The 23,046-nt window shown below is 40.8% G+C and overlaps 1 protein-coding gene across 1 annotated transcript; it reads left to right on the plus strand.

Moving 5' to 3' along the window:
* Positions 1 to 5,561: 5,561 nt before the first annotated feature.
* Positions 5,562 to 22,655, plus strand: has3 (hyaluronan synthase 3). Its single transcript, XM_065956984.1, has 5 exons — positions 5,562 to 6,226; positions 14,377 to 14,470; positions 14,668 to 15,218; positions 17,007 to 17,108; positions 17,733 to 22,655. Exons 2-5 carry the CDS (start codon positions 14,377 to 14,379, stop codon positions 18,660 to 18,662), a joined length of 1,677 nt encoding a protein of 558 aa, XP_065813056.1. The 5' UTR covers positions 5,562 to 6,226; the 3' UTR covers positions 18,663 to 22,655.
* Positions 22,656 to 23,046: the final 391 nt, after the last annotated feature.

Consider the following 23,046-nt stretch of genomic DNA (forward strand, 5'->3'; position numbering starts at 1 on the left):
TTTTGAATGGGAAATGTATTAATCAAACATCAGAACTATGAGCTGATTTTCTTTTAATGACTCCCATAATACTGGCTGCTTGGACCATTGCTTGACTGAATCTTAAACTGTGGATCAAGTTTTTAATTGTTAGTTTTATACACAATACGAATCCATGGCCTACACAGCTTTATTACCCACTGTACAGACATACAGAAGACAGTCTCTTAACCAGCCCTGTACCAGAACTCAAAATGTCACAATCAACCCATACACACTACCAGCAGCATTGCTATTACTGACAAGTGTGTATATATTTTTTATTTAAATATTTTTTGGGGGCTTTTTGTGAAATTAATGGATAGATTGAATAGAGCTGGAAATCAGGGAGAGAGAGAGAGTGGGGAGTGACATGCGGGAAAGGAGCCACAGGGGGGACTGGAACCCGGGCCGCCTGCTTGGAAGACTATGGCCTCCACACATGGGGCGCGGGCACTAACCAATCACCACCAGCACCCCTACAAATATATTTTAATATGTACAGCATCATAATGATTCATGTGCCACTATTAAAGCAGACTGCCCATAACAGTTTCCCCCCAAGGTTAATTCTGCTGCAGCAACGATTAGCTAGCTAACATTGGCTGTCAACGTAAGCTTCCACTTGTCACGGTGGTTTTGCTCTTTGATTCAGTCTCAATGTTCCCATCAAAGATGCTTTAAGCAGCTGGAAGGCATCATTTTACTGTTGAACAAATTATAGAAATTAAAATCTCAAACTAGCACTACAGAGTGAGCATTGGACAGATTCATGAGGTAGACCTAAAATCATAATTATCCCTATGTCTGCTTGGTGTTTAAATGTGTAACAGCTTGCTAACACATTAGCCACTTTTTGACCAACGTTTTGGATAATAGCTTGTCAATTTCATGTTTTTAGCTCGTCACTTCTAATGACAGACTATCTTTCTTTCTCCATAAAAATGGAGACAGACATCCCAAAGTCACCCTTTGGTTTAACAACTGCCCTTTTAATGCCTCAAATTGGACTTTATTTATGTCACTTGCTGTGTCCAAAATCCCATAATCTTGGCTCCCTACTTCTCACCTTGGGAGTTCTCTGTAAAGGACAATATGGTGAGCTCATTGTCACACCAAAACAAAAGTTGCCGGACAATACACAATCTCGTTTTCTTGTGAGCCAGAACTGACAATATGTGGATAAGAAGCGAGAGAAAATTAGCTGACAGAAAATTTATGACAGAATGAGATTCTTTTGGTGGGTGAAGCGGACCATAGTTCTACATTTATTAGAATTAAAAAGCGGAGAGTTTAGGGGACATAATGAATGATGGCTCATTTACACATAACTTTCTAGAAGGAGTGATGACTAGTGAGGGAAACAAACCTTGATGTGTTAAATGAAGGTCTTCGCAACCTCACGGCAAGCCATCATCTCTTCGGGGAAAATCCTGACTTTCATGCTGGACCACAAAGATAAATCAATGTAAGACAAACACTGAACAAGCCAACAAGCCTTCTTCTGACTACTCAAAGTGCTTTTACACCGCAGGTCACACCTACACATTCACACCCATTCACACACTGATGGCAGAGCTTGCTTTGTAAAGTGTCCATCAGTATTACCTAATCCCATTCATACACATTCATACGCCACAAGGGTTAAGTGTCATACCCTAGGGCACATTGGACATGTGGGACTCTAACAACTGAGCAACAGCTGCCCAGCAAGAGTTTATTAGTTGTAAAAAAAACAACAACCTGAAAACAGTACTAACAACACTGGCACATCCAACATTCAAGTTTTAACCAGCTTAGTTGACGTGTTTAAGACAGCTAGCATCATCCACCTGCCACTCAAAGCAACAACTTGATTTAAAAAAAAAAGGTGTGGATTGAATGTGTAGCCATCAGGGGAGGTTTTTGGCACTCGATATCGGCTTCCTTATTCAGCCCAAAGAATAGCTGCTTGCTTCCAATAAGCCAAAAGTGAATAAAACACCATTATTTAACTGTAAGAGGTTGTCTTCTCAGCCGACAAGGAAAACTACTTTCTTCTAGTAGCTGTTTGTTTTTTCCAAAAAATAAAATGAAATGAAGACAGAATAATTTCTGATATCTGTGTCATATAATAAAGCCAAAACATCAAACCCTCTCGCTTTGGATGCATATTTAGGTTGTGTTACAGTATACCCTGTTTTATTTCCATAATAACTCTTTGTACAGATGGCTAATAAGGAACGCTGGCGGGGGGAATGTAAAATTCTTAAGCTCAAACTGCACCTAACACCACTCCACCTGCAGGATGTTCATTACAGACGAGGTTAAGAGGGTGTTTGTACCTCTGGGAAAGACAAAGGTTGATTTAATATTAGCTGACATTGTCTTTTAAAAGCACATCATACTGTTCTCTAAGTCATGCAGGTTTTTTAACCATCGTCTTGTTTTCTGCAATTATCCATCAGGAGTTTTGAAAATCCTAAATGTTAAATTGGATCATAAATTTAAATACACTCAGCATTTTGATCAAGGTCATTCCTGCTCTGAAACAGCTTCGTGTCCTATTAATATGCTAGCACACAACACGGGTTGCATCACCAATGAGCTGAGCTGAGCAGGAAAGACAGAGAAAATGATGTCTTGTAATTTAACAGAGATCAGACTTTACTGTTGAGAGGAACAGGATAACAAGATTAGTCGCTTGAGGGGTTGATGCCTCAGGTTCTAACATCTCTACAGAAGCACGCTCTTAACAAATTACTTAAGTTGTATCAATAGATTCGCAAGATACAGCTTTTTTTAGATATATTTTGTGGCTTTTTTCATGCCTATTTTTGAGAGACAGGATAGCGGGTTGAGTTAGAAATCTGGTAGAGAGAGAGAGTGGGTAATGACATGCAGGAAAAGAGCCACAGGTCGGATTAGATCCCTGGGCACCCGCTTGAAGGATTATTGCCTGGATACATAGGGCGCGCAAGATAACCACTAGGCCACTGGCGCCCCAAGATACAACATTTTTTATATTTACTCATATTAGAGACTAGGGCTCATGATCAAAGGCTATAAATAACGGGCTAGCCACTGTGACAGAGTTCGTTATAAATCTTCAGAATCTTGAGGCAAACCAACATCACAAACAGGTAATTCTTGATAAATGGTTTTGTCATTACTACAGCAAGCTGTCTTCTCTGTGGAGAAAAGCCAACAACATCAGACTCTCATTCATTCGCTGCCACAAGTATAACAATGTATGACAAAACACCCAACAGACTAACAAGATAGGTATGGTGCACACACTAACGCTGTCTTCAGTGGTGCCGCAGGAACTCCCTGAGTCTCATCAAGGAATCCACACATCACCACAACATCCTGTTCTTACTGTTGCCCTCAGCTCGAAGATACAGGACGCTCATAGCCCACACCAGCAGACTGAGGAACAGCTTCTTCAAACAGGTCAAACTAAAAAAAGAAAGTGCAATACATCCCCAGTTGTAATGTTCACCTCTGTATATTTGGTTACGCACTGTACATTTAAAAATATCCAAAATATTAATTATTTTTAAACTTCTGCCTTGGCATCATTTTTGAATACTGGGGGTTGCCACTTTGGTAAATGGACTTGAGCTTGCATAGTGCTTTTCTAGTCTTCTGACTACTCAAAGCTTTTTTACACACAGGTCACACCCATTCACACATTGATGGCAGAGGTTGCTATGTAAAGTGACTATCAGAAGTAAATAATCCCATTCTTACACATTCAAACACCACCGACGAAGCAACGAGAGCAATTTGGGATTATACCGCTGCAGGAACTGGGGATCAAACCTCCGACCTTCTGGTTAGGAGATGGCCGGCTCTACGCACTTAACCACTTTGAATTTGCTCACCTTTGGAGCAAGCCTCAACTGGCCACATGAAGAAGTCATATCAGCTCCTTTATTAAGTCTCCTTTAATGCTTTGGTGTGTGATTCCTTATATCTCTCCATGGTATCTGTCTGCCTGTAGGATGAAAATGTCTTGTCCACTCAGAGCCTTGGCTTTGTAAAAAAAGAAGTAACTCAGAGTAAGCCACAATACGGGTAACAATCTACATAGAACAATTGATAATGTTTATGCACAGCCCTTAAGCATCAGACTTTAAGAAATACCTCATATTTTATGTTATTGGATTTTAAGGGTATACCTCCTCTGTGTCTGTTAACTGGTATACCTCTCTGTGTCTGTTAACTGGTATACCTCTCTGTGTCTGTTAACTGGTATACCTCTCTGTGTCTGTTAACTGGTATACCTCTCTGTGTCTGTTAACTAGTATACCTCTCTGTGTCTGTTAACTGGTATACCTCCTCTGTGTCTGTTAACTGGGGTGCATAGAGGGATGGTACCAAAAATGTGAAATGCTAGTTTGAAGCAAACCAGAACTGTGCCCACTTTAAATTGAATTTTAAATCTGCATTGTAAATTTGTTTATATCATTTTGTATAGTCATATTGTTGTATATGTATTGAATGTATTCTCATATAGTGTTATGTGTGATCGAATGTTGTATATTTCTACTCTCTACTCTGTTTTTTTACCAAAAGCCCCAACTAGGGTAAAGAGTTGGAATTTAGCAAGATCCAAAAAAAACCCCTCTGTGCAGCACATCAGTTTCATGCTCTGTATTGAAACAATGTTAAATTGCACTTTCCTTATTAAATAAATAGATTGAATTCCAAATTAGCTTCGCTGTTCAGCTTATACATCAGCAAAATGTCTGCTTCTAAGATACCAACATTTAACTTATTCTGGTATAAGGCTATAGGCTGGGAAACATTGGGAAGGGCAGTCACTGTTTTAATTGTAACCCCACCCAGCTATACATTTTTCTCTGCTATCCTTGTTCAACTAGATTGCTATATTAATTTATAAAAGACTTTGCTTTTCCATCTCTAAGTCTGTAATACAGTAATCTTCACAAATATTTACTCTCAGTTTCCCTACTGAAAGAGAGGGGATGCCGTGTTAAAGCTATGAGAGGTATTTTACAGTAATTATTCTGTCTGTCAGGGAACTAGAAAGGTTTAACACTTTAAATGTAGGAACCTCTTCAGTCTTATTTCCTTATGACAGTTTGAGGGAATGTGCTCTCTGTTACCTGACTTTAATGAAATGTGTTTGAGTGGCTTTATCAGCCATGTATTGATTCCCAGAGGTACTGCAGTTTGTCTCCGGCTGCCAGCCAAGCTGTGGTGGAGCAACCTGCAGGACGTCAGCAAGTGCAGCCTCGGAACAGGAGAGGAGAGTAATAAGAGGGAGGGAGGGTAGATAAATAAGCCCCATAAAGGATGCTTTGAGTAAGGGGGAGAGGTGGAGAGGTGGAGAGGAGAGAGGGCTCAAGTCAAGCAGTCCCCCAGCTTGTTGGAGGCTGCTGGCTGCATTGCAGAGAGATAGGGAGCTAGCTGGGGTGTCCAAGGAGAGGGAAGGGGAGGAGGGAGAGAAAATGAAAGTAGAGAGGGTGGGGGGGTTAAAGGAGAAAAAGAGAGCTGAGCTGTGGAGGAGAAGCGTAGCAGTGCCAGCCAGGCAGGAGAGTGTGACAGAGCAGGGAGAAGGATCAGGCTTTGCTGCAAATATAAGGACGAGTTGATACTGCAGCACAGGGCAGAGGAAAAGGGAGGCAGAAGGGCTGATGATTCATCACAGCAGGAAAGGAAGAAATCACACTTGAGGACAAGATTTGGCTCACCATTTTTTGGCCCTCAACCTTCACCTTCACATCACTTTGGCCCTTCATTCAGGATGGAGAGCACCAGAGGAAGAGAGCGGACGGGCTGCTTCCCCCAGCCTGAAATCTACAGATGTAAGTCTGCACCAGCATCAGCTGCTGGCTGAGCACCTCTCCTCACCTCTCAGCCGGGGGGCTTCATGCCCTGGGACAGTCCTGGGAGATAGAAGGAGGAGGAGGAGGAGGAGGAGGAGGAGGAGGAGGAGCAGGGATTGGGGAGGCTGGCTCATAGAGAGCAGTGGTGGAGGGTGGTGGTTTCAGCTGCCTGCCTGCTGTATTTTTGGATGTGGGATCTCCTGAATTAAGCGAGCAAGCTGGAATAAAGATGTAGTGTGAGCTGGTGAGAGGAGGGGGACAGAACAAGGAGAGCGCTGTGCTGAGGAGAGGAGACGGCTGGACGTCCCGGCTTGACGGACGGACCAGGCGGAGGGAGAGCAGGACAGAGGGTCCACTGGATCAAGAAGGTATGTTTGACAATCCGATACTTATGATGTTGAGTTAGAGATAAGAGCAATCATTCTTGATCTGAGTCACCTCTACAAAGGACAAGCTGAGCATTTAAACGTTTAGGATGAAGATTACCTGAGAGGAGGTCATATTTTCCAGGTAGATGTGCAGGGTTTTGGAGAAGAGGATGAATGACACTATTCACAAATAAGAGCAAGCATATTCAACAGGGACTAACACAGAGTGGAAAGTTTTGGGAAATTTGGAATTTCCATCATTTAAGCTGAGTTAGAAAATGCCGGACAAAGAGGTGAGTGTGCTCAGGCTGCTGCGATGAACGTGTTTGCACTGTGAGGTAGAGAAAATATTTTTTCTTCCTTACACTGTGTGTGTGTGTGTGTGTGTGTGTGTGTGTGTGTGTGTATGTGTGTGTGTGTATATTTGTGTCTCTGTGTGTGAGTGTGGGTGTTTGTGTGTGTGTGTGTGTGTGTGTGTGTGTGTATATTTGTGTCTCTGTGTGTGAGTGTGGGTGTTTGTGTGTGTATTTGTGTGTGTGTGTGTGTGTGTGTGTGTGTGTGTGTGTGTCTGTGAGAGGGAGAGAGAGAGAGAGAGTGAGTGAGTTAGACAACCATTCATTTGAATAGGATGAGGAGGTTGTAGCATTTTTCTGATTGATTTTCAGGAGGAAGATTTGAGATTTTAGGAAGATATTCCAGAGTAACAACTCTGCTCTACCAGTGTGGCATGTACTACACGTGTCGTGTTTCCTCTGAACTGAGGCAGACAGAGTCCGTTAAACAGTAGACAGGAACACCTCAGAGTGGCTGTTTTTAAGCTTCTGGCGTCTCCAAAGAAAACACTAGATTTTCCATGGCGTCATGACCATGCTGGACCTGCATGGTGGTTTTATAGTCAACCAGATAGGCAGTTTGAATAGAGTGAAACCTTATGGTTAAAGTCAGAACACTTTCTGATCCAGTAAAAAAGCTGGATTACATTTAGTGTATTGGTATTAAAAGAAGGAGGAATTAAATGCAACAAAGGTGATCAGTTGCTGTTAAGACTCCATGCATAAACATGAGGGTTATGATTTCATTCTGTTCAGTTTGTTAGCTGCAGCATTTCTGCAGCTTCCTGAGGTCCATGATGTTACCTCACAAATGATTTGAAACCTTATGATGGCTCTTGGGAATGAACAAAGGGAGCTGGGTTGTACTTGAGGGGCCAAACATGCCACCAGGAAGAGTAATTACAACTCCTCTCTATCACATCACTCATAGGGGCCTATTGAGACAGATTTTTATTAGCTTAGAGACAACTGTTAATCAACGGATATTTAATTGCTTCAGGTCAATCGACCTCCAAGTACTAACACTTCACAGGCCTTATTTAAAGCATGAATTCACAATAGCTTGATTATGCTTTATTCCTTGACAATATATTGCGATACGAACGACAGGTCTCATTACACAACACAACTTTATGTCAGGTCAAATTACATCATGTCCTGTTGCGTTGCAATACGTTTCATTTCTTTACACTGCGTTATATCACTGTAAGTCAGGTTGCATTATGTTTCAGTACGATACATCATGTTACCTGTTTTCATGACATTCTGTTACGGTTTGGTGAGTAAAACAACGAGTAGAGATGGACCCAAGTCCAGAATGAACTAAACGTCTTTAATAAACAAAAAGGCAAACAAAAACTACTTCTATGATTCAACAAAAAACACAGGGATCAAAAAACAGGTAGCCACAGAGAAGCACGAGCAAACACTGACAGACCAAGGAACGACATACCACCACATCCACATACATGCAACAATGAACTGACACGGAAGGGCAGAAACACAGAGACTAAATACACAGGGGAATCAGACACAGGTGAGACTAACAAGACACAGGTGAGGACAATCAGGGCAATCACACAGACAGGAATACAAGAAATACAGAGGACAACTACAAACTAAATCATGAAACACTAAACACTGAAGAACCAAACTAGAAAAAGACCAAACCATTAACAACATTCTACCTCATGTTATGTGGCATTAGGTTTTATTCCATAATGTTCAGTACTTTACATTACTTGCGATGTGTGTTTCATTATGTAGAGTTATGCAGTTACTTTGTGTTAAGATATGAATGTAAACATGCTGCTTGGTTGCGTTTAAAAAAAGATTGTGGTTTTGGTTTAATGAAGTTTTTATGTCAGTAAAGTTACATTCATACATTTGTTGTGTTTGGTATGTGATGAAACAGAACTTGTTTGTTAAAGTTTAAAGAAACAACAGGCTGATAGAGACTTTCCTCTGTAACCTGTTGTTGGTCTAAGGCTGCTTAGAGGACATAGAGCCTCTGCTCAATGAATTGATGTAATACAGCCAGTAATTATGGTCATTTTTAAGATTTTTTATATTTGGTCCTTTTGCCTTCATGCAAAAGTACAGTGGATAGAGCAGGGAGCCGGGGAGAGAGAGTGGGGAATGAAAAGCAGGAAATGAGCAACAGGTTGGACTTGAACCTGGGCTGCCTGCTTAGAGGACTATAGCCTCCATACATGGGGCGTGACCTAACCGCTAGACCATCTGTGCCCCAATGCTGATACTCTTTGAGATTTTCCATTCCTGATTTTAAAGAAAAGGCTGTGACCAATGACCTATGTTTGAAATGAGATTTTACATGAACATACACTGATTTACTTTAGGTAAAGTTTACATGGAGGACAATAGGAGAATCTAACACATTTCAGTAGCAGTTAAATTGCCCTGATTGGCATCAAACAGGCCAGGAAATACAGTTATGGACATTTTTCAATTGGTCATTTTGTGACAGCCTATGCACTCCTTACACATCTCTCCTCAGCTGTGAGTACTGTTTTAGACTTTACCATGTCCTCATCACATCGCTCATTATGTAACAAAGTCTGTAAAAGAGGAGTTTATGCTACAAAGATGGAGGCACTGACAGAGACTAGAGGCAAATCTCTCTGAAATCACATGTTTTACAGGTTGATCTTTTTTTCATTGTTTGTCACTATAGGTCACAAATGTTTATCCATGCTGGACATCACAACACCAATGATTACAGCTCTTGATATCAAATAGTCATCATTTATTTTACTGTTTTCAGGAGTTTGCTAAAAGATTGTGTTTTAGCTATATTGCACACTTTCCAGATAAAACATTTTAATCTATTGAAATATAGTATTTGAAACCTGGACACTGACAGGTGCATTAGACAGAAGTGTTCATAAGAAAATAAAATTAACTCTCTTGCATATTATTACCAAAAATTCTTGTGTGAGGAAACTAAAAAAAACTAATTTGTATCAAATGCTCATAATAATGATTTATTTACAAAAAAACCCATTTATATATTAATGGTAGTTCACCATTTACTTACTAAATAGTAGTCCTAGTATTACTGTTGAAGTCCAACGATGTTCTTGTCAGGGTCACTAAATGTATTATTTTATAAATCATGGCAGCAACAATAGCAGTGGAAACTTCACGTCATATAAATAATAGTTTAATAATGCATTCTGGTAATAGAAATATTAGGCCTTGGAGGCGTTTTACTGAGAGGCTGGTAAACACCATAGCTTTAAGTCCCACAACATAAAGGAAGACAATCCTATAGTTGTTATAAACACACACAAGACACTTTGATCAGACACTGTGATGTGATCTGAGCTCTGATTGGTCAAAAATAAATTTACAGTCAAAAGTGTCTCTTATCGTAATTCTCCCTCATGACCTTTTACCTTTACTCTGCCATGTTTCATCCTGAAATTGAAATTGTGCTTAACTGTGAACAGCTGGCGATACAACACTTCTCCATTCCAGCACTGCGTCCTAACTTCCCTCCCTCTTCCTCTTGTTTTACCCAGCACTTATCTGAACATATCCCCCCCCCCCCCCCCCCTTCTTTTTCCCATCAGCTGGGTAAAGTCCCCTTCCCAAAGCCAAATTACCAATCTGCTTCACCTCCCCAACTCATCACCTGAACTCCCAGCCCCTTCAGTTGGATTGCATTGATGCAGGAGATCTTTCCCATGTGGCTCTGCCACTGCTGGGACACAACCAGGAACGCTAATGTTGGTTTATACAACAGGATTATGACCTGGAAATTGTAATATCACTGGAATTACTTTTTCCTTCTTTTCTTCCCCTTCTCTTTCCATTCGGATTCATCCAACCCTGGTCATCACATGCCAAACGACTACCTGGTGGTTCCAGACGACTTTCCTGAATCTTAATGTGGATTAAGATGTAAACTATGAAAACACATAAACAGGCTAGCTGAAAGTGACCATCATGATTAAGAAGACATAGACTATCAGAGCTGCAGTTTTTTGGCATTGTCCTCACAACAATGACTGGTTTCCTGATAGATTGAATTCGGACAAAAGATCATGAGGTGATTGCTTAAAAAAAGGTCTTTCTTCCCTCACAGTTGTGATGATGTCATTTGGGGGGGTCAGTTTCTGTGCATTCAACTAGAAATGTATCCTTACTCGTGTTATGATAGAGAAAAAGATACTTTGTAAAGTCACAGCTGCTGACTTGTGCCTCTTCTTGAATTCTGCTTCATTGTGCTGTTTAGAGTAAAGGAATCTAACATACCTATAAATAATAAATGAAAAAATCAGCTAATTTGTATACAACACTGAAGTGTTTCATTTCACAATTTATATCGAAGCATTCACTGAGAGAAAGTATGTGCTTCAGACAGGATGGCCCAGCAGCAGATGTCACCTTGAGGCTAATAGCACCTGTCCCCCACTCTGGTCCCCTGACTAATCCCAGCTCCCTAGCAGCCAACAACCCCCTCTGGTGAATGTGGCCCTCTAATCAAGCAGTCCATGTCAGCTTGTTATCTGTCCTGAGGCTTCGGGGCATTCAGACCTTGCTGCCCCAGCCTGCTGCTATAATCCACCATGGATCACACATTGAGCAGAACCTTTTTTCTCCTCTGCCCTAAGTGGCCAACATGTGCTCCATGCACATATCCCACAGGGACGTACAGTGCACCATTGCTGTGAAGGATCAAAGAAATTGTGGAAAAAAAAAGGGCTCTGTTTCCAAGATAATCCGGGTTATTTGAACAATCCTCAAAAGAGATGTGGCTTCTGAATGATGTTAATGTCTATCTTGAACATGTTAGTTTTATACAAGGCCCCTATGAAGTATAAGGTTTGGAGCTTACTTTGGCTATTTTCAGGTCTGTGTCAATATGGAGCAAACAGAAGAGAGTGTTAAACAAATAGCCGATGAATTATACAGTGAAGCTGTTATCAGAAAAGTAGAAGTAACCTATTTTCATTACGGTGGCCTCAAACAGCGTTTTGCATAATGCGTCATGAATAAACAAGGTTGCTCTTAATATGCTGTGATCTTTCAAACTTTTTAAAGTTCTAATTTATAACTGAGAACAAATGTAGGAACAGTATTGAATTTCAAAATGAGTGCATGAAAAACCTGTTAATATTTTAAAGAATTTACGTTATTTCGATTTTTATTCATCTGCGTTTGGTGGATCTTTTCCAGTATGAGAGCAAAGTCATTATTTACAACAAGAATACCTGTATCAGAGGAAAAAATCAGTCAGTACCAGGATACAGAAGAGAAACAAGTAGAAATTGTGAAAACTGATACCAGTGTTTTCTTGTGCATTTCTACACCTCTATTTTCAAAATTCCCCTGCCTGTCAGAACCACATTGACAGTATTCTTGGATGTGGTCCACATAGACTACAGCTCTATGGAGACTGAAGTGTGATTCAGTGCCAGCATGAAAATCTCTACATCCTCTCTGAGAGGAGTATAGACGTAATGATCCGTTTTTCTCCCCCGGCCAGGTGGAGTGGCAGTTTGAGGGTAATTTCATGAATGAAAGGACAGAATTGTTCCTCCGTTTCGACTGGTCCTGAGCGCTGGCCAAGCCCCGGCTGGCCTTTAATTAAAGCTATTAACCAGGAGAGAGGAGAAGGGAGCGCCAGAGGGGCTGATAGTTAGGGAGAGGGAGGAAGATGAAGGCGAGGAGAAGAGAAGGGCAGGTGGTGTTCAGCTGTAGGTTCTCTAACTGCAAGTTACTGAATGTCCATCAAACTTGAGTGAGGTGTTTCCTGGTGAAGAATTTGCTGGTTAAAATAAGATTTAATAAAAGTAGGTTTCATTGTAATAGTATTGCTGTAATGTTTATACTCATGGTTTTGTGTCAGTAATACTATCTGTTCTTCTTAGCAGTGTTAGCATTGTAGAGGTAGCTAGAAGTAGTGGTAATTGACGGTTTATAGTATTAAAGCTCCGGTGAGGAACTTCAGGTTTAGTAGACTTGGACTTTGTGGTTGATTTCATGACCCCTGTCAACAAAACAATACCTTTCATCTCTTTCATTGTCCTCTCCTGTACATGCATAAGAAGTGTTTTAGATGAAAAATCCTTCTGCTGTCTTTTGACAGCCAAACAAATCACTCCCTGCGAATCTTTGCTATGAAAAATGTAAAAGAAAATTCTGTTTGGCAGCGTGCTGTAAATACCCAGTGTTCACAAGCATGAAAGTTAACCGTAAAGAAATAATCAATCTTCTTACTAGGGCCCAACCGATATGGGATTTTTGGGGCGGAAACCGATATCGATGTTAGGAAGAGACAAAATCTGATATATTGGCTGACATCAATCTTAGATCTATTTTCGATCTGTTCTGATCTGATCACCTCTTTTGTTTTTGTAGATCATAAAAAGTAATAAGTGATCATTTTAACCTGTTTCATAACCAGTTTATAACTCCCAAACTGAGCTTTAATGTTACATCATGAGATGATATGATATTATGATTATTATACTGATTGGAGCAGGAGTAGTTGTAATATAAGGGGCGGCAGTAGCCGGTGGTCTGGTAGCTGGAGAGGTGCCAGGGCACTTCCTGAGCACTGCCGAGGTGCCCTTGAGCTAGGCACCGAACCCCCAACTGCTCCGGTGCACTCTCTGCTTAGCAGTGTGTAGCAGCCCCCCCTCTCCACCAATGCATGTCCACAGGTCCTGTTTGTGCATGCGTGTGATTCGGACCTATGTGTGTGAGAAGCATGTCCCTATAAAAGAGTGTACAACCGAATTTCCCTCAGGGATTAATAAAGGATATAAAAAAAATAAAAAAATGAACAGTTTCATTATTAACATAAGTGGTTGTAATAGTTGCCTTAGGCTCCTTGTTGTTCAAACACCATCAACATTAATAAAACAAGTGCTGTTATAGTATAAATAGAGTTATGGTATTTGTAGAAAAAACACCAACAATAGTAATAGCAGTTTTATGAATATGTTTTTGGCAACATTGGTGGTTCAGAGTAATTCTTCTGGTAATAGTAGCTCTGTTATGAGTGCTAATTGCAGCAGTTAAGTAGTTATAGAGATAGTAGCTGTAAACCAGCACTACACTGTGCAGTGACTGTTTCCTCTGGTTCTTATTACTATGATGTCAGTGACTGATGCCGGTGAGCCTTCAACTGATGGTGGCTGATGAAAGGTTTTACACAACAAACAGGAAGTGACACTTAGGTCAACTAATGAGACGTTACAAGCTCTCTCTGTCAGAGTTTTCAGTCCGACTCCAGAGTCCTGAGGCCCTCCTCATGCACTCACTTGATGTATACAACAGACCTGTGTCAATCAGCCGCTTTCATGTGCTGCATAACATGCTCAAACTCCTCACGTGTGCTGGGAGTGGGTGCGTCCACATAAGCAAAATAAAGAGAATTTCTCAATGGCAATGCTGTGAATGTGTTCTTTTAACCAACTTTCAATTTTCTTTTCATGGCTCCCTTGTTTCTACCCCTCCCCCATCTCATCTTGACTCTTCAAATCCCTAAACTATCCCTGAACTTCTATACAGTTTATTTTAATTTGCTTAGCTGTTAATACAACTTTTTTGTACTCTTTATTTTTTTTTCTTACAATGCTAATCTATTTTATATATAATTTTAACTTTTTTGTAGAAGCTGACTCAGGGAGAAACGCACGAGAATTCCAATGTACCTGTACTGTCCTGTACCTGTGCAAATGGCAATAAACATCTATTCTATTCTATTGTCTCTCCTTGGACTTCGGGATTCTCACCTTGGTGTCTGTTGGGGTCTACTCCGCCTGACATCTTCATCTCCAGATGCCCTCTCGCTGCAGAAATGCGCTGAACATCGTGGTCACCACCCTTTTTGCTGCGGTGGTCCTCTTCACCATCTTGCTGGCCTATGTCACAGGTGAACTTTAATAATAACCAACATAAATTATAAACAAGTTATGAGGAAAGTAATTGTAGGTGTATAAGCAAGGCTAAGTCTTAATTTGTTGTCTTCAACTTTGAAACATTAAGGCTACATTCCACTTCTTATAAGGAATTTAAATGTGTGATGGTTTTTGTTTTCACCTGTCTCTGCTGTATTTTTTTGTGGTATAGGCTACCAGTTCATCCACACAGAGCAGCACCACCTCTCCTTTGGCCTCTATGGTGCCTTCCTCTCTCTCCACCTCTTCCTCCAGAGCCTTTTTGCTTTCCTGGAGCATCGTCGGATGAGAAGCCCTGCCCGGCCTCAGCATCTCCGTCGCACTGTAGCCCTCTGCATAGCTGCCTACCAGGAAGACCCAGACTACCTGAGGAAGTGCCTCCGCAGCATCAGACGGATCTCTTTCCCTGGCCTGAAGGTGGTGCTGGTGGTGGACGGCAACCGGCCAGAGGATCGCTACATGATGGACATTTTCCAGGAGGTGATGGGAGGGGCTGACCAGGCTGGTAGCATGGTGTGGAAGGGAAACTACCACAGTGATGGGAGCGGAGGAGGATGTGTGGAAGGTGGAGGGAGGAGCACCGTCCATATGGAGGAGGCTGTACGAGTGGCTCGGCTGGTCAGAGGCTGCCGCTACTCCTGCATCATGCAGGAATGGGGAGGGAAGAGAGAGGTGATGTACACTGCCTTTAAAGCGCTGGGGGAGAGCGTGGACTATGTACAGGTAAGGTCCCAAACACACAACACACTGCTATTCATGTTCTGCTTTGAAATAGTGCAGAAGAAGTAAGTACCTAGTGAAAGGTATTTAAGTTGTAAATGTTAAAAGTCACATATTATAACCATTTTCAAAAGTTTAAATAAGTCTCAGTGGTCCCCAAAACATGTCTGTAAAGTTTAGGATGTCTATAAACCCCTCTGATTCAGCCCTGCTCAGAACAGGCTGTTTCTGTGTTTATAGTATTAAATGTAAGTTAGCTGTGTCTGACCACACCCGACCTGAAGTCTTTCTCCCACCATGCCCTAACATTTATGGTTAGAAGGTAGATTCAGAGTGCAGAGCAAACACCTAGCTGGGGGAGTGTCACCCACCTGGCGGAGGGGTTACTGCCCTTTGTGATGTCATGAGGGGAAAACCTCCAAGCGGCCTGTTTGAGCTCACATTTTCTGAAAAGTAGAGCAGGCTAAAGCAGGAGAGGATGGACTTTTGTACGTCATAATCGGGGGGTTTGGAGAAGGGCTAGGGACACATATTAGTGTTAGAAAAGCAAATGCATTTTGCACCATATGCGACCTTTACAGTTTATTTTAAAACATGACAAGTTCAATGGACTACATCACCAATTTTACTATTAAAGATAAGTAGCCTACTACTCATTCTCTTCTCAAAAAATCATTAAGTTTCTCAGGCAGGCCTTCGTCAAATTTGAAAAAAATATCTATATTATGTCACCTGGGTTTGATTTTTTTTTTGTTTGCTATAACTATCCTCCTGCCATGTCACATGAGTCTAACTTACTTGGCTTTGATGTAACTGCTATTGAAAGTGCAACTATCCTGTTGCATTGTTCTGTGCATCAACTGCAATGACTTCAAAGTTAAAGTTTTCCTTTATTAAGATAACAGGCAGCAGGGGCCTACACTGAAACATTTCCACCACAGATCAATGAAACTTTATAGTTAGAGGCTGGCTGTAAAAATAACCAAATTACAAAAAGTCATTAGTGCAGGGCTATTTTGAATTCATGTGCACATTCCTACCAAATTGTAATTGATTCTGCTGCATAAGTGATTTTATATCTTCTTTGCTTCTGTGCTGGTTCATGCAGGGGGTGCTCATACAAAATCCCTCTGTAAAACAGATTTTTATAAAAGAAACTGAGCAGTGTTTGCATGCTATTGGTTCAAAGTCACCTAGAGTTGTACAATGCATGATTTATTTTTTTAAAAAGAGATATCCCACCACATTCTTGGGGTGGAGGATATGAGTTTGGTCAGACAATACTCTCTGCTTTTGCCTGAGTACTGACTGCTCATATTGGCTTGAAGGACTGGTGTTCAGTCCCCTCCATAACCCAAAGGAAGTCAGTTAGGCTTGGATTTTTACAGAAAGATTGCCAATCCATGCTTACCAGATCTATCTGTCCATCCATCCATCCATCCACCCTTCAACCAACAGTGAATTTCTAGTACAAAGAGTGTTTTTATTTGCATTCCAAGAGGATTTTGTCCATATTGAACAAACATCTCTTTCGCTTCATGGCCAGCTGTTGCATGACCTCTGTATCTGTGCTGTGGGTCAGAAGTCGTGTCTGCAGCTGACCCAGGTATATACAGCTTAAATGAAGCAGCTGGGTTGTCTGTCAGCAGCCTCTCATTCCTCTCATGAATTTTAGACTCAATGTTTCTCAATGATGTACAACGCCTGTGGCCTTAATTTGGCAAATGGTTTTAGGCTACATTGCATTCTCTGTGTGACCTGCAGCGTTGTGTTTGTTGTTTCATTCTTCAGGTGTGTGATTCAGACACTGTTCTGGACCCAGCATGCACCATAGAAATGCTGAAGATTCTTGAGGACGATCCAATGGTGGGAGGGGTTGGTGGAGACGTTCAGGTAAAATATTATACTTTTTAGTCATAATGAATTATATGAAGGCCAAAGTCTACAGCTACAAGAAAACAAATGGCATCAGCCATGACTTGCAGGAGAAAATTCAATGAGAACACATTTTTACAAGCACTGCCAACCTTGTTGTCTTTTGATAGCAGCTGTCGTGCAGTAAAACCCTGCATTTTATATTACTACAACTGCCTACATGGGCAGAAGGAAGCTCTTAGTCAATTCCCATGTCAAGATGCGTGATCAGGGCCAAAATTTTGGTTCAGAGAACCAGTCTGTTTTGTGTTCGCCCTTTGAAACCAGCAAACTAAGTGTGTATGTGTTTGCTCATGTGAATTGTATTTACTGGTGTGTCTGTACTTCGACAGATTAGTAAAAAAGCGTTAAAAAGCTCTCCTGGACATACATTGTTTTATTATTAAAATGATATTTGAACATAAAAAGTAGTATGGACGTATCCTGAAATGCTTGGTTGGAAAGTCAACTAACAACTTAAAGGGAGGTGATTAGAAAGTCAATACAACATGTGACAATACAATTAAAAGTAAAGGTGTTCCGTTATTCCTTTTGTCCCTTTTGACTGTTTTGGACTAACTTCTCTACTTTCCACTCCTCCAGATTCTGAACAAGTATGACTCGTGGATCTCCTTCCTCAGCAGCGTGCGCTACTGGATGGCCTTCAACATTGAGCGGGCCTGCCAGTCTTACTTTGGATGCGTCCAGTGTATCAGCGGTCCTCTGGGGATGTACAGGAACTCCTTGCTCCAGCGCTTCCTGGAGCCCTGGTACCATCAAACCTTCCTAGGCTCTAAGTGCAGCTTTGGTGATGACCGACACCTCACTAATCGGGTTCTCAGTTTTGGCTACAAGACAAAATTCACAGCGCGGTCACAGTGCCAGACTGAGACACCGACGCAGTACCTGCGTTGGCTCAACCAGCAGACACGATGGAGCAAGTCTTACTTCCGTGAGTGGCTTTACAATGCCCTGTGGTTCCACAAGCACAGCCTCTGGATGACCTATGAGTCCGTGGTTACCGGCTTCTTCCCCTTTTTCTTGGTTGCCACGGTTATCCATCTCTTCTACCGTGGAAGGCTGTGGAACATTCTGCTCTTCTTATTGACAGTCCAGCTGGTCGGCATGGTGAAGGCCACCTACGCCTGTTTCCTTCGTGGCAGCTTGGTCATGATTTTCATGTCCCTTTACTCTCTGCTCTACATGTCAAGCTTGCTTCCTTCCAAAATGTTTGCCTTGCTCACCATTAACAAGGCAGGTTGGGGCACATCAGGTCGCAAGAAGATTGTTATCAACTTAATAGGCGCAGTTCCTGTCACAGTGTGGGCTATGGTGCTGCTCGGAGGTGTGGTGTATACCATCTACTGTGAAACACAGGACCCATTAAGTGAGACAGAAAAAGCCTTATTGATAGCAGGGACAATACTCTACGCTTGCTACTGGCTCATTCTGTTGGTGCTCTACCTGGCAATCGTAGCCAAAAGGTGTAACAAGAGGGAAGAGCAGTATCACCTACCATATGCAGAGGCATAAACCTGAATCCAGAGAGGCTGGTAGAACATTTGAGCTTTGTTTCTGGCAGTATGACAAATAGGGTCTCTGTTGACCCTGTGAACTATTAAAGTGATCAGCTCACATCTTCATCACTGGTGCTACAAAGGTGTGAATCTGAAATACTAGCAGAGAAAATAGAATTCAATTGGGGGACTAACCATGAAGACTGGATCGATCCATCCAGCCCTCCCATTTAAACCAAGTTCAATGGTGCTTCATATTGAAAAGCCAAACAGGAGTGATCCAGTTAATAAAGTGTTCACACACTTGTAATTGTGATGTGCAGATGAGAACAGTAGTTAAATAATGGGTATAGATAAAAGCTTACCTATACTTTATGGGTAAAGGTAAGCTGGACAACTGTGATGATATTAGCTGTCGGATGCTTTTAGAGACATGAAGGTCCTCTTTACTTGTTCATCAGTTTTGTAATTGCCTTCCTTTTTAGTAAAGGTTAGATGGAATTGAATGAGAGCCTCTTTTAAGATGTTTAGACAGAATGTAAAGCAAATCTTAGAAGTTTTGCCAATGCCTTTTCATCATCTTTTGTCATCTAAAATATTTGACTTTGCATCAGTATACAAATCTAAAGGGTGCTTATTTGCAAGAGGAAGCTGTGTCAACTTGAGGGTAAAAATCCTGGTGCTCTAAAATCAACCTCATAACACTGTAAAGACACAGAAAAGTGGGGAGAGACTGAAGGACAATAACTGAAAGAACTAAAGTTCTGGGTGAATTATGAGTTTAGTCATTGTACACGTGATAATGACCATAGCTAAGGACTTTGAGGTAATAGATTCACTGTTTGCAGACAATGCAGATCTGCGAAATTCATCTAAAAATGTGTGTTCTTGTTCTGGGTTGTAGCAAAGTGTAAATTGAATAGGTTCAGAATTTCACAAGTCTCTGACAACACAATACCCACTATCCATTTGTTACATGGTTTCTGTAATATTTTCTCCTCCCTGTAAAGGTTATGAAGAGTGATCTTTCTAACACCTCTACGGGTGATAAGAAATGCTGTAGTGTTCAGGAAAACTCTCCTCCTTCTCTAACAGACAAAAAAAACTGTGATATCAAGTTATTTTTGGCAATATAAAAAGTGTTGGTTGAGTTTCTAAAGAATTATAAAGCCATTGTTTTCACAAGAATTATTAATTGAAAGCAATGATATTACTTTGCCAAATAATTGTGTCTCAAAAATGATGGGTTTAGTAGTTATTTCATTACTTTTAGACTATGACTTAAAACTAAATTTCAACTTTTACCCCATATGTGGCATCTTTAAAGCCAGGCAGTATGGTTTTGCAAACAGCAGTATAAGTTTAAGGGTTTACTGACCAACTGACAGCTAGCTTAGCTTCAGTGACTGCACGCAGCTTCCCGACAGTCCCAACCTCAACTGCAGAGTTCTCAACCCACCAATTCTAAAGGAAACCATGTGTTCCTCGAGAGTAGGCTTAACCTCAACTAAGAGGGTGCAATATGAAACAAGACATCTTTGAAACTACACAAGAGCCACGAGCAGCATTTCTCTCAAACCACGTCTAGCCTAACTGCTTCTTCCCAATTACATCCTTGAACCAGCACACATTTCAAACTCATGTTATTCAAGTGTATTTAGTGTCCGCAACATGAAAGCTTCTTTTCGTGTCAGTCAGCACAACCACATTACATGGTGGTAGCACAAATTACGTTCCCAGCAGCCTTCAGGGCTTTGTTCCCTGGTTTAAAAAAAGAAGAAGAGATAATTGTTTTGGTAAAAATAGAGTACATGAAGGAAACTATAAAATAAAAAAAACGTGTCATTTACTTGTTTGGCTGAAATTATCTACCCTTAACTTGTGGGTTGTACACATTTTGAACTTGTGTCTCTAAGGTTTTGCGTTTTTCAGACTCTTCCATTGTCTTCGACCACCACCCCAGTGGACTTTATGGCGCTATGGCCATGTACAAGAGTCATTATGTTACAGTGACAAATACATAAGTTAGAAATTCTGCTGAGTGACATTTGATAAAAAGAAGTGTTTGTGTATATGTCCATGATTCTAGATATTTCTCTGTACATTTCATTCATTTCAATTCTGCAAAACGATAGACCAAAGCGATTCGAGTCCTTAAGCAAACTCGCGGAAAGACGGGAACGAGCTGACCCCTCAATCTTTAAGCAACTGAGCATTACCATTGGCTGTATTTTTCACACTGGGTATACAACATATCATGTACACTTTGTGAGCCACAGCTACAGCTGGTATTTCTAAAAAAAAATCTGAACCTAGCCTCTAAAAGCATCCAGATTGTAACTACTGCTGAAACGTTCCAATATTCAGGAAATGCAGAGACTTTAAGAAGCTATCCTTCCATGTTACTTGCATTCGGATGTTTAGGTGTGGATGTCTTGAGAGCAAAACAGAGAGAGCTTGGGCATCAGCTATGAACAGCACAATCATCTGCTCCAGCTTTATTTTGTAGAGCAGCTGTGATTTACCTGAACAGACAATCGGAACATTTCTGAACATGTGACATGCAGTTATACTTTTGGTGCTGCTGAGCGGTTCCAAATGAGGAACTTGTAGTTTTAAATTGTGGTCCAATTGTCAGTACACGGACACCACTGGGTTGTGGTTCATTCAGTGCTGCAGTGATTTTTATATGGCCACTTTTTTAACTTGTAAAGGTGCCAATTATTGTTTGTGTAATATTAAAGTACTACTGGACACTATTTTCTTAATTTTGGACATTTGTGTCCTTTTACATCAAATCCTTTGTTTGTTCCTTCCATCAACAACGGTGTAAAGACTGGAAACCAAAGAAGTGAGAGACTAAAGAGATGTGTTTTTTTAATCTTTTTAGAATTATGTATCATTACAGATCAGACAGATTCAGACTTAAAAGTTCCTTTAGCATATGTCAATGTCAACATTAGCATATCTGTGCCTACACTGATCTTTTTGATTTGGACAATTTCTCATTGTGCCATTGAAGTTGTGTTCATATTGTTTTATTTAAGAAGGCTGTTTAAGTTTAAACTTGAAAGTAAAAAAAAACGACACATACAATAAAAAATGAAATTGTCTTTCTATGCTTGGTTGGTCTTGTTTCTTTAGCTGCTTCTAACTCCGAGCATCAGAATACTGGAATTTTCCTTAGTCATTAAAAGCGCTTCCTGTTGGGAGGATTGGACACAATCCTCCCATTCACTACAGAAATGTATCTACATGATTTTTATGACTGTGGTGACATTTTCCCTGCGCTGTCTTTCTCAATATTCTGATTTTATGTTTTCTTCACTGAACTGCATGTGAAACAAAATATCCCGAAAGCGAATTGGTTATTCAATGTTTTAAAAATGAAATGCTTAATATAACTAGAGCAGTTCAACTTGGATGAGTTGATGTGTCTTTTACTTAGACATGCTAACAGAGCCGCCTCAGCTTTAAGCGAGGAGCATTAATCTGTGTATTTGATTTGACTAAGAAGACACCAGAGACATACACATGAGGAATCCTAATAAGTGAACATGGTCAAGAAGAGCTTTAGTAGACATAAGATGCTGGCTTCCTTAATTCCCAAGGGATTAAGTGACGGTATGTATGTCGTGAATTTGGAAAAAATAATCTGGTATTTTTAAACCTTGACCCTGTTTCTGCATGTTTTGCATAAATTATTAGTATGTTCAAACTGTTTGAGAAATTATAAAACTATACTCATTCCACTGTAATAAAATAAAATCCAGCATTTAGTTTGAATACAGATGAAAAATTACAGCTCTTTGATTTTAACACCATGTCACTAACAACTTTACATGATGTTGCAAGCAAGCTTGTGCGTGCGTGCGTGCGTGCGTGCGTGCGTGCGTGCGTGCGTGCGTGCGTGCGAGGTGTCCGCTGAGCACCGGGGACAGAAGCTTTACAGCAGCTGAATGAATGGCTCCCTTCACTAGGCTTACAGAAAACAGGCTGCCTTTTTACGTCTTTACACCTTAACATGGGACCTGCCCTCATCAAACAAACACACACACTTCCAAAATATTCCTGCAATATGTTTACATGCTGTATGTTGGAGGAGGGGGTAACACTATGTGAATGTTCTACCCTAAACGGATCTGCAGCTGTTCTTTTGTTTCTACTTTTTATGACAGTAAACAGTCAAAGATTCTGATTAAAACTAAAATTATTAGAGGAAAGAAAAAGGTGATGGGGCTGCACAAGAAAAAAAGTATGAACATCCCTTTAAAATGACATAAAGGTATGGCAGACCCTCATCCCCACCAAATCCCTGTACCAAAGAACCATAAATCAAGTTCATTTCTCATCTACTAATACTTTTGAAGGTTTTACCTTTTTCTATTCTAAATGTCAGT

Source organism: Labrus bergylta, chromosome 7 (assembly GCF_963930695.1).
Source record: "Labrus bergylta chromosome 7, fLabBer1.1, whole genome shotgun sequence".
Taxonomy (NCBI): Eukaryota; Metazoa; Chordata; class Actinopteri; order Labriformes; family Labridae; genus Labrus; species Labrus bergylta.

What these genes read in the sequence shown, in the direction of transcription:
- has3 (XM_065956984.1), top strand. Translation starts at nt 14,377, where the DNA reads ATGCCCTCTCGCTGCAGAAATGCGCTGAACATCGTGGTCACCACCCTT. An exon ending in AGAGCGTGGACTATGTACAG is followed by an intron (nt 15,219 to 17,006) that starts GTAAGGTCCCAA and finishes TTCATTCTTCAG; the next exon opens with GTGTGTGATTCAGACACTGT. An exon ending in GGGTTGGTGGAGACGTTCAG is followed by an intron (nt 17,109 to 17,732) that starts GTAAAATATTAT and finishes CCACTCCTCCAG; the next exon opens with ATTCTGAACAAGTATGACTC.